Below are 12,434 nucleotides of genomic sequence, written 5' to 3'. Positions count from 1 at the left end.
TTTAAAATATAAAAATGTTTATCCACGTGCCATCAGAAATGTTCATCTCACCTCTTTACCCCATATACCATTATTGGGAGAACACTGGTAGTCAGAACATTTCTTTTGTGCTTTCCTCCTTTTGCTCTCTCAGATTCCTTTGTTCCAACAAAGGTTCCTATACCTGAGAAAAGAAACTAGAGCTGTTAGTTATTAGAGAGAGCAGTGTTCTTAATTTTAAAGAACTCCCCCTACCCTCCCTCCCACACATTTAGTTTCATAGGATACTAGCATTTTAGAATTCACTGGCAGCTCATTCAAGGTTGAGTATACCTTGACCCAGCCAGTTTTCTGCGTTTATTGGTAAGCATCTTAAGAGAACCATGGAGCGGGAATGACTGACATTAAAGAAACACCTGTATGTCGCAGCACAGGGAAACTCACTTGTTTAGCGAGTGAACTTAGTTGCGTTCTTGGGACCCAGCCTCATAGGGTCTCTTGGAGACTCGCTGAGATTTGAATGGAAACAGAGCTGAAAGGATTCTAGAGAAAAAGCTTATCCTCTTTCTTACAAATGGGGCGACAGAGGCCCAGAGGGGCAAAGTGGTATACCTGGGGTCACACCTTCAGCTGGTGTAAAACTTGAGGCTTGGCCTGCCTCCCCACATCCCTCCTGCATTTATCTCACTATCTCAGAAGCCTGGTAAGGAAAGTCTCATGCTGGGAATCACAGAAGCCTTGTATTAGAAATGGCTGCTTTCCACTTCAACCAAGATCTGAGATCACTGATGCGATACCCTAGGGATGAGAGAAACATGTCAAGTTCACCTGGACAAGACCACTCATGACCTGGAGCCCCTTCACTGTTAAGGGGTTTTCTGGCTATGACATAATGTCAGAGTATTGATGATCTGATTCTCAGGTGCCCTGTAGCCCTACTCAGGGAACTTCTGTTCTAGAAACCAAATTCAGAATCATCCTCCAGGACGACTCTTACAGCTGTAATGAGTGGCCTTGAAATGTCCCCATGATCCTGTAACCAGGGGAGCCCAGGCAAAATGCCAAGCAGAAATTCTGAAGCTCTGAGTCCTGATCCTGAGTTTGCACTGAAACGTTTTAATAAAACCCTAATGACTAATCACAAATTTTGAGTCTCTCTTACCTTAAATGTGACTTGCAAAGGTCAGAACTACCAACCAACAGTTCAGAAACCATTTACTAGTTTCTATGCTCTGGCAGGCTTTGGGACACAAGGGTGAATGGGGGTGGGGGTCATCTCTGCCCTGGAGGAATCTACAAACCAGTGGAATAACAATGAAGCTTTCCCAGACTCCCTGGGGAGAATTAGGAGATCCCAATGCTTGGGTCTCCTGGGACCAGGTACAGCCCCCCAACGCCTTGACATTGTTTCTGTGCTCTGTTTGGAGGTCCGCTGCCCCTTGGGGCAGTGAGTTCCTAGAGGGCAGGGTCATATCTTACTCAACTCTGTATTCCCAGTGCCTGGTGTAAGTAGGTGGCCCTCCAAATGCTTTTATAAAAAGGGAGGTATGGACAGTGTCCTGGGAAAACAGAGCAGGGAGAAATACCAGGTGATGTGACGCAAACCAGAGGGTTTGCATCATTCAGCTCGAGGGTCTCAGGTAGCTTGACAAAGGAGGAAGGCATTTGAGCTGGAGTTTGCAAGACAGGGAGGAGTTTCTGGGAGCTGTTTGGGGAATGGCCTGAGGAGCGCCTGTGTGTCCACCATGGCTACACTGCGTGGGCTCCTTCCCTGCACGTGGCACCTTCCCTAAAGGAGACACACATCTTTGGTTGGTCTGCACATTTCTCTTAGACAGGCCAGCCATCTGTTGAGCTCTGGATCTGTCCTTAGCTAGTTAGTAACAACTGATTTCTAGCTGTGTGTGTTAAGGTTTAAAAACACACAGAAACGCTAGGCAGGGGCATTTCTTGTCCAGAGGATTTCAGGCGAGCTTTATAAGAGTTCCAAGGAATGTGTGGGAGCAGAGAAGTGACACTGATCCGTGTATGTCTGCTCAGTAGGGAGTACGCCTGAAACTTCTTTAGGAACGAGGGGCGTACCTCTGGTCGTGATTTGTTGCAGCTCCTGTAAGCACATTGCCCCCAGAGCCCCTTTTTCTTTAGGGCTTCTCTGCTACCAAATGATAAGATGTACTTATTAATTACATTAGTTATCATCTGTTCCTCGCTGCCAGAGTGTAACCTCCGTGAAAGCAGGGGTCTTGGGGCATCTGTGACAACTGTCACTGAGGCATCCCAAGTGCCTAGACAATGTGTGGCATATACTAGGCACTCACTGAATATTGATATGAATGAGTATATTGAATGAATGAATGAATGAATACTTCTGCCCCAGATCCGAGCCCAAGTAAAGGGAAGGACTGTTGTCCTGAGAGAGTGGAACTCGGGACTGGAGGGTCACCAGTGTTTCCTCCAGGGCGCTGGCCTCTGTGGCATAGGCTGGCTCCTTTCCAGTGGCTGGGCTGGTTTGTCCCCCACAGTGGATATCGTGAATATACCCAAGCAATACAAAAGGCGATGCCCCAGAAGTACTCTAGTCATTTACGTGGCTGTTGTTTAGATGTGTTCTTTATCACAGGAGGTAGCTGTGATGCAGTCCCAAAGAACACTGTGTCAGGAGACCTGGGTCCAAAGCCCAGATTTGTCCATTTCCAGCGAGGTGACTGAGGAGTAGTCATTTGCCCTCTCTGAGCCTTGGTCTTGTCAAACGGGGGCGGTAACCCCCTTCACAACGTGCCTAGCACTGCACCTTGTGACACCCGGGAAGCCCTCCATGAGCAGCATCGCACCCGAGGAGACCCTCTGAAAGGCCAGTAGTGTGGGTGGGTTCTGCGAGCCTGTTTCCCAGGCAGTCCCTGGTTCTCCCCAGGAAAAGATCCAGCAACGCCCCTTGAGTTTTGTGAGGGAGGATCGTGCAGCAGCCCCTGCTCCAAACCCAAATCCCCAGTAAGTCAGGAAGATGTATGTGTTTTAAAACATTGGGAGGTCTGCGTTGGATCACCCTGGAGCCGTGGCTTCCCGGAGCAGCTGAGAGTGAAGGGAAGCAGTTCCTCTGCCGGGAGCTCTCCCGGCTCGTGTCCCACAAGGGGCTGCCTTCACTCGGCTTTGGCGGCCGTTGACTTTTAAATCATAAAAAGCTGCTCTGTATACAGTTTACTCTGTTGCTAGAAGGCGGCAGAACATAGGTATTTAAAAAGGGAAAAAAAAAAAAAAAAGAAAGCAGAAGAAGCAGCCGTTAATCCCGCCAGGCTTCTGGGCACTGGAGCAGTTGCGGATGACAAAAGTTAATTAGAAACATGAGCAGTTTAACCGAAAACACTTGTGACAATTGGAAGGACAGCCTTTCGGGCTGGAGAAGTTTTCCTACGGAATCGTTGCGGAAGAAAGTGGCTGCCGCTGGGTAAGTCATGTCATCGTGACTCTGCAGGCAGAGACATGCTCTTCGGGGGCCGAGGCACTGTATCCTGCCTGCCCTGGGCGGGCGCGGCCGTGGGTGGGCGTGGGTGCCGGGCTCAGCCATGTCCCTGCCACCTTCCCTCTGACAGCTGCCCTGACGTCGGGGACGGAGCTGCGCGGCTCCGAGTGCTGCCTGAGGAAGGGCACTGCAGGGTTCATGTCTGCAGGCTGGGCCACCTTGGTGCCTAGCGGAGCACCAGTTTGGAACCCGCCCTTCTCAGAATAATTCCAGTTCTAGTGTGGAAATATTTTGAAGCTTTTCTGAGAAAAGAGTCTGGCCGGGGAGCTACTCCTTGACCGCCAAGGGGGAAACCTTGACTTTCAGATAACCTGCGTGTTTTCCTGCTTACGGTGAAGGCTTGTGCCCAGTTCATACTCTTAAGCTCAAAAGGCTTTTTTATTTTAACTCTAACTTGCATTGTGTTCGTAACTGTTTAAAAGTGCCAACATAGGAAAAAGGTATTTGCTTTGATGGGATTTAGCAACTTTTGTGGGTAATTCTTCTTCTGTAAAGATTATACTTGGTTTCTCTTTTTCTGGATTTTTTTTTTTTTTTTGGTCTGTTCTGTTTGAATGTCTCTGCTACATTGTTTTCTTAAAGTTGGATAATTCTCAATTGTTTGGCTTAACTAGGAAACGGGGTTGCGGGTTGAGTCATTCAAAACAGGAGATGTTTCCTGCATCATTCTACGCCATCATAGTGGTGATGCAGATTTTTGTTTTCCCGTAAACATATGTGCTTAATATTGCCTTGTGCGTGTTGGTGTTAAGATGAGCGGCATTCACACAGCATACACCAAAAGGTGACAAGGGGGGCATGTGAATAGCACGTGAATAGGAGAAAGTCAAGGTAGAGTTTAGATTCAACCACAGGTAACGCACGAAGCAGGTAATGGAGCTGCGCGGCATCTGGGTTGGAGCAATTGGCCGTGTAGCCGTGGCCGATGCCCCCTCGTGATCAGTGCAGATCCATGGGTGTGATTCAGGTCTCCTTCTCTTCCCCCTGTCTCTGCAGAGCCTTTGGCGAGTCCGGCCCCCTCCCACCCCGGAATGAGCGAAGATGCACCTGCTGCTTTGGAGGGCGGCGGCTGCGCCCCTGCTAATTGCGGCGCCTCCTCGGCCATCCCCCAGCCCGGCACGGCCTCCAAGCCCTGGCGCAGCAAGTCGGTCAGTGTGAAGCACAGCGCCACGGCTGCCACGCTCGCGGTCAAGCCTCCTGCACCCGAGGCCCCCAGGCCCACCCCCGAAGCCCTGAAGCCAGCCCCCAACAATCAGAGGTCCATGCTGGAAAAACTGAAACTTTTCAACAGCAAGGGGGCTTCCAAGGTGGGTGAGGGCCCGGGGTCACGGGATACAAGCTGCGAGCGGCTGGAGATCCTGCCCAGCTTCGAAGAGAGCGAAGAGATGGAGGCCGGCGGTCGCCCGCTGTCCGCGGCGGGCCCCACCTCCAACAGCCCCAAGATCGCGCTCAAGGGCATCGCCCAGAGAACTTTCAGCCGGGCGCTGACCAACAAGAAGAGTTCCCCGAAAGGCAGCGAGAAGGAAAAGGAGAAACAGCAGCGGGAGAAGGAGAAGGAGAAAAGCAAGGACCTCGCCAAGAGAGCCTCGGTGACAGAGAGGCCGGACCTCAAGGAGGGGCCGAGAGAAGACCTCAGCGGGGTGGCGGTGACCGAGATGCCAAAAAAGTCCTCCAAGATCGCCAGCTTCATCCCCAAAGGGGGGAAGCTCAACAGTGCCAAGAAGGAGGCCCCGGCCCCTTCCCACAGTGGGATACCAAAACCAGGAATGAAGAGCATGCCTGGGAAATCCCCAAGTGCCCCCGCGCCTTCCAAGGACGGGGAGCGCAGCCGGGGTGGGAAGCCGAGCTCCGGGCTCCCCCAGCAGAAGCCCCAGCTGGACGGCAGACACTCCAGTTCCTCCTCCAGCCTGGCGTCCTCGGAAGGCAAAGCCCCAGGAGGGACCACCCTGAATCACAGCATCAGCAGCCAGACTGTCAGTGGGTCCGTCGGGACCGCCCAGACCACGGGAAGCAATACTGTCAGCGTCCAGCTACCTCAGCCCCAGCAATACAGCCACCCCAACACTGCCACGGTGGCGCCTTTCCTGTACAGGTAGGAGCGGCTGCCCCCCTGCCCTGCCGGGGCCCGTGGGCAGAGGAGCCTTGCTGGTGGATTCTGGGTCTCTGAGGGTAGGGGTCGGGACTGCTACCCAGGAACATGGAGGCACACAGCTCAGGTGCCGCGTGATCTGTGTGCTTGAGGGACGGTTAATTCAGCAGCGCTGGGGGGAGGTCAGGAAGCTAAAGAGTGAAGTAGAATGTGAGCTGATCCTGGGATAAGGAGGAGTGGCCCAGGCACATGGGGACCCAGGGGATTTGCAGAGGCGGCAGCAGCATGAGCAGAAGCTAGGAGGGTGGTTTGCTATCACTCGACAGGCTCCAACATCAGTCCTAAAGCATCCTGAATGTACTTTAAGCAATGAAAACCACAAAACCACCTTGCTGAGTAACGGAGACTTCTCACAGAGGTGCTTATCTTAAAATTCCAGATCCTCAGGGTTTCTTACCCCATCACACGTATTAAATATGTTTTCTTTTCTTTTTTTTTTTAAATTAAAAAAAATTTTTTTTTGGCTGTGCGGTGTGGCTTGCAGGTTCCCAACCAGGGACTGAACCTGGGCCACGGCAGTGAAAGCCCAGAATCCTAACCACTAGGCCACTAGGGAATTCCTTAAATATTTTTTCGGTCCCTGCTGTGTGCTGGGATTTCTCGAGGGGAGAACAGCATGAGGAAGAAGGGTAGCCGTAAGGAGGGACTGGTTCTAGAGGAACCAAAGAAACCCGGGTTGTATTTGGGGAGACAAGCCCGGGTGTTTGCGTCTGTCCGTCATCGGTCCCTCGGTCTGTCTGTCTCTAATGGCACATCCTTAGCACCACGGGAGTCCACGTGGAGCCAGGTGCTGTTGCTCCGGGTGGTTCTGGCCTACGAGAGCCTCTGGTTGCACCACACACATGTACAGGATGGAGGACACTGGCTCCAGGTGACGGTGATGCTGGATACATGGGATGAGTCCTATCCGGGCAGATGCGAGCCTCTCAGCCCTGCTCTTGGGGGTTCCCAGAACCTTGTTCACAGTGCTCGACTTGATCCTGTGCTCGAGATGTGCAGGGCAGTGGGCTACACTGCACAGCTGAGTGGTACCTAATACCTCTCCACAGCACAAGGGGACCGATGGTTGAATGCCACAGTCTGGGCACTTACTTTACAGTTTCTACCCTGAGTATATACACAGTCACACCTGTACACACACACTCATACACCTATAGTGTGGATGCACATCAGGGACAGTCACACGTAAGGACACAAGTACACATTCATACATAAAATGCAAATACACATATTCACACGTGTATTTACATACCTGTTCATATGCACAGACTCAGGCCCATGCTTTCAGCTTCCTCTGTTTACATGGTCCCCCAAAGGATTAGATATTTCCTCTATTTCTTCCTGAGGTGAGTTCTAGTAGGTTCTGTCACCATTCCTGCCAAGAGCTGATAGAAAGTCTGGTTCAAGCGATTGATTTCAGAGTCAAGCCCACAGCATTCAGCCTGTGAGGGAATGTCAGGCTTCTGAGGAGAAGCTTTTTCCTTTTCGTTGCTTACCCACCCCTTCAGTAAGGGTCACGCCAGACCTTTTTAATGGGAGGCGGTCATCTGTGTATTCAGTCAAGTCATCAGCTCAGCTAACAGTCCTGAGAAGGGTGCCAAGGCTTAGATAATGACTCAGCACTTGCCTCCATGCTCAGCTTTTTATACAACTGTTCTCTGAACCGTGGAGGCAGCTGAATTGTTTGCCGTGAAACTTTTATCATGGCAGTCACACGAGTAGTCTTGAGGTGCTGCCTGTTCAAGCGACTGTTCCCAGATTCTTGATCTGCATTTTCAGAATTAAAACACGTGACTGTCTGATCACCCATCAGTCTCACCCCCGCTCCTTTTTTTTCTGGCTGTAATTATTTGAACGATTCTAAAACGTTTAACCTTTTCAAAAAATATTTCAAGATTTTTCAATGAGAGGAAAAACTCTTAATGATAAAGAGCAAATGTCTGACAAATAGGAGGAAGGAGAAAACGTCACATGTGTCTGTCAAGCTGCGTCTTAGTGTTTATGCTCACCCTGTGTGATGTCCTTCTGGCTCCTCTGAGGTGCCTTTCCTCTAGGTGAGCCAAGTAGGAGGATGGAAAGAAGAGCACTGAGGTAGGAGCCAGGATGCCTGGACTCTGCCTTTTATTCGCTTGTGAGTCCCTGGGTGGCCTTGGGACCTGGCTGCAGGCATAGCTGTTGAGTATGCCCCACGCGAGTGCAGACACCCAGCTCATTTAATCATTCTCACAACTCCATGAGCTGGCTACCCTTTTTATCCCTGTTCTGAAGGTGAACAGACTGAGGCCTAGAGTATTTAGGTAACTTGCTCTAGATCAAGGAGCTGAGAGCCAGAAAGTCAGTGTCTAAAGCCAAGGCTGTCCCTTTAAGAGGGGCCAAGTGCTTAACCACGAAACCATCGTGACTCTAAATCACTGCCTCGCTTTGAGCCTCATCTGTAAAGTGAGGAGATGGGGCTAGATTAGAGGATTTTAGGAAATGGTTTAGGCTCCCTTTGTGCTCTGAGATGCTCTCTCTCAAGTTTATAGCTCACTGTATATGCCTTACAGCGCTCCCCCCAGAACCTCTCCACGTTAGTGATGGTACCAAGGGAAGAAAAGGAAGATAAATCACCTTTGCAAAATAACTCTGAATGAATCATAGTTACCGATTCAGCAGGCACACTGGACACCTCTATTGCTTTACACTTTACTGCTTTTATGTTGTCTCACCTGTGATTTTTGTAGCAGCCAGGGGAGGTCGCTGTCGTAATCCCCGCTTGAGGGCCAGACGCTCAACGAGGTGCAGTGACTTGCTGAGATGTGCGTGGCTATCAAGTTACAGACTCCACACTGCAGCCAGCTCACTGTTCAGACTCCAAGTCTAATGTTCCTCCTAGCACCCAGCATCGTTCTAGACTTAAAAACTTCTCTTTATCCATTCGGCACACCCTGCCTGAGTGCCTGCTTGGCACGTGAGTTGGAACAGATCGTGTTCTCATGTGCACGCATCAAAAGAGCCAGTCTTAGCCTTCAGAGAGCTCTTAATCTAGCGTAGGAAAGATTTATCCATTAGATCGTATTGTAATAAGTAGGCATCAGGAGAATAGAGACACACAAGGGGTAGAGCCATCTGCTGGCCAAGGACTGGAGAAGGCTTCCAGGCCAAGATGACATGGGGACTGTGCCTGAAAGGTAGATTAGGAGCAAACTAAGGAAGAAAGAAGAAAAGAGCCCTTAGGCAGAGGGCACAATGACTACAAAGACAAAACTTAAGGACAGGGTATGATCTGGGAATGGAGAGAAGCCACATGTGGGTGAAGCACAGGGCAGGCCTGTGTGTAGAGGGCAAGAGTGGTAGGAGACAGGGCTGGAAAGGAAGGAAGGAAGAATCCCACGATGTAGGGCACCTTCTATCACAATTAGGACTTTAGACCTTATTCTGTGGGCAGCGGGAAACCATCGGAACCCTTTCATCAGAAGGTGACAGGATCACATCGGCATCACCGAGATCAGTGCAGGACAGAATGGGGCGTGGACCAGACCTAGGAACAGTCTAGAACAGAAGTCACGGTTCACGTGCCTGCTTGGCTCCACAAAGGTAATGCAAATGAGTGGTTCAGGGTGAGTGGGACTCTGGTGGAGGGAACCCCACGCCTCTCTAGAGGGGGCCGCTACCACTTGTCACCAGCAGGCGGCGCCCTGCAAGAACGTGAGCTCAGTCCTTCCAGACTTGTTTCTACTCGGAGAAGGCAGAAATCCAGAATTTTTGTGAAATCTCCCAATTTTTAAATGCGGAAATGAATTCAGAAGCTTTAAAAAAAATACTGTGGAGACCAATAAGAATCAGTCTGTGGGCTGCTTTCTGTACATGGCTGTCGCTGGCAACCTCTAGTCTGGAGGCAGCGTACCTGTTCACAGAGTGCTTCTAGGGCCTGGGCAGAGATGGCGAGAGCTTGGATTCTGGACAAGGGAAGGAGAGGAACACTGAGAGCGTGAAAATCCTTTAAAGGTCGAGATGGCGGGAATGGGGAACCAATGGTATCGGTAGGAGGGCAAAGGGGGGAGCGTGGATGGATGACGTGGGGTTGTCAGTACACATCCACCACAGTCTGTTTTAGACAGTTCGCAATGCTGGCAAACACTTTCTTCACAGGGAGTGAAATCTGGTTGAATCAGCTCAGGATGCTAATGAATTAGTAACGTTACACCCACGGTTATGTGTCTGAGTATAATTATATGTTTGCATGGCACGCCAAAATATTCAGAGGTAATTGTGGCAAGAGCACGTGGCATGAAGCAGTTGCCTCGATTTGCTTGACAGAAAAAGGGCCTGGAGAAGGTTTGGGGAAGTACAGAGTTCAGTCAGGTGTTGAAGTAATGATCAATGAGACCTTTCATCTCAGAAGCTCTGAGCTCTGAATCAGACCTAGAGGACAAACACACCTGCCTGCCACCCACTCCTCACTGGTTGTACGGTCATCTTTCCAGAGACGGCCGTGTCAGGAGGATCTGGGGGGGCCCTGGGGGCTGTCAGTGGAGTCATGGAGTCATCTTCAGGCTTGGCGTGCTGGCATCGCTGGTTACTTAGAAGTGGCTCTTCGGCACATGTTAAACCGTCCAAACCATCCAGTACTCGCCAGCATTTTCCTGACTAGACCTGGCTCCCTGAAGGGGATGCAGAGAAGCGTTCTCCAGTGAAGGATTGCAGACCCTCCATTTGGGTGATGAATATTTCATCTTTTACAGTTCGGTGGCTTTCTCTGTTTCTAGGACCTTGCTCCACGTGCACCAGTGGATTATTTAGTGTCTGTCTGCTGGTCTGCTCTGTTCTAAAGCTTCTTGCCGAAGGAGGGGATGGTCGGGGCTGTGGTCGGGGCACAGTGGTCCGGATGTGCTAGTTACCCCTTGTGACAAGTGTGTCTGCTCTGGTTTGTGTGTGAAGGTCCCAGACAGACACCGAAGGGAATGTTACTGCCGAGTCCAGCTCAGGAGGTGTGACCGTGGAGCCGAGCCACTACACCAAGAGTGGACAGCCTGCCCTGGAGGAACTCACTGGTGAGTTTGGCGCCTGGAAATTCCGTGTCTCTTGGTGGTGAGGCCTCCCGTGCAACCATCTGCTGGAAGGTCCCGAACCCAGCTTGATGTGAAGTTGCTTCACTGTTGCCTTGATTGATGAGCCAGACAAACTGATTGTCTGTCTTACTACCTTCCTTCTCTTTCTTCCTTCTCTTTCTTCTCCTTCTCTCATGATCTATTCCCTCCTCCCCAGAATTGTAAATAAGTCTTTTACCTGTTGGCCATTCTGTTTTTTGGTTGTTTTTTTTTTTTGCAGTACGCGGGCCTCTCACTGTTGTGGCCTCTCCCGTTGCGGAGCACAGGCTCTGGACGCGTTGGCTCAGTGGCCATGGCTCACGGGCCCAGCCGCTCCACGGCATGTGGGATCTTCCCGGACCGGGGCACGAACCCGTGTCCCCTGCATCGGCAGGCGGACTCTCAACCACTGTGCCACCAGGGAAGCCCTGTTCTGTTTTAAGGTTTGCTCCTCTTCAGTCATGTAGGGGCTCTGGACTGCTCGGATACTTCACTTTGAATCTCCTTGTTCACTCTTCAGATAGAGTTGCCTTACAAAAAGACTTGGAACTCTAAAATGTATTGACTTTTTCAAATTTCCTTTAAGAAGCACTGATTGAAAATTGTTCTGAGCACCCTCGGAACAGTTGGAAAGAAGATTTCAGCATGCTTCTTTTACCAAAAACAAATCTAAATTTTATTTAAATATAACCCAGACAAGGATGATTAAAGGGATATTATATCACATAAAAACATAAAATCTGCAATTGTCATATAGTTAATTCCACAATTATTTATTAGTGTTATACTGTCACATTCTTAATTTAAAGAAAAAAAGGTAGCATCAGAATTCCTACTGCAGTGTATTCCTAGCTACCACCTTCTCTGTCCCTTGTCCCCCGTTCCCAGCTCTGTGCCCTAGGTTCCAGCAACTTCTAACCAGGGAAGGGAGTGGTAAACCACATTATTTAGTGGTGGCTGAGCTATTCTTTGCATATCTTACCACTTCCAGAGTTGGGTTAAAAATTGAATCCATGTTTAAAATCCATTTATTAGACTAATTATCCATGACCCCACCATATTAATAGCCACATTACAGCTGTGGAGTTGGTCTGCAGCCCACATGATCAACTCTTATACCCGTTTGCCCATTAGCTCTGAGTATTAATTTCAGAGGATCTGAGTGATTTCTCTCTTCTCTTCTGGTTCTGCTGCCTGGGCACTGTGATGGGGCAGAGAGGTTTTAGGCCATTTGTAAATGACCCATCTTACAGTGGTTTAGGGCCCCAGTTAGTGGTTTGGGATTGATTTTATGTTTCCTTCTCTCCCAGGTTTTAGCTCCCCTGCCTATGAGGACATGGATAGTGCAGGAAAAGGGCCAGCTCTCAGGAGAAGGGTGTGGAGTTTAATTACTACTCAGGTCTCCACACACATTCCAGATTGTGTTCGTATGTGCACGCATCAAAAGAGCCGGGCCGGTGGTTCAGAGGCCGGCACCGATCAGATGTGTGACTCGTGGAGGAGTGTGGCGTCGTGGCAGACATTGGGGCTCAGTGAAATTCACATCTGAAAAGCAAAAGCGGCAGCCGGAAAACATTCCGCATAACAGTTAAATTTCACAGGGACAGATGGCAGCCTGTGATCTTTTCACTCCTTTATCTTTTTCTCCCCATGTCTCCTGTGCATCAGGACAGTAAACCAAGTGAGAGCTCAGAAAGCCTGAGATGCTGTCGGTTTGGGG

General features: G+C 50.1%; 1 protein-coding gene across 2 annotated transcripts in view; it reads left to right on the top strand.

The window, feature by feature from the left end:
- The window catches only part of NAV2 (neuron navigator 2), a 396,632-nt gene that overhangs the window by 222,091 nt on the left and 162,107 nt on the right, over nt 1–12,434 (top strand). For both annotated transcript variants that reach the window (XM_060159528.1, XM_060159527.1), the window contains 2 exons: nt 4,493–5,588; nt 10,566–10,678. In XM_060159528.1, the coding sequence (XP_060015511.1) occupies nt 4,493–5,588; nt 10,566–10,678 (1,209 nt within the window). The remainder of the gene's footprint in view (nt 1–4,492; nt 5,589–10,565; nt 10,679–12,434) is intronic.

This window comes from Lagenorhynchus albirostris, chromosome 9, assembly GCF_949774975.1.
Source record: "Lagenorhynchus albirostris chromosome 9, mLagAlb1.1, whole genome shotgun sequence".
Taxonomy (NCBI): Eukaryota; Metazoa; Chordata; class Mammalia; order Artiodactyla; family Delphinidae; genus Lagenorhynchus; species Lagenorhynchus albirostris.
The sequence above is the reverse complement of the archived record's forward strand: the minus strand, read 5'-3'. Positions and strand labels throughout refer to the sequence as shown.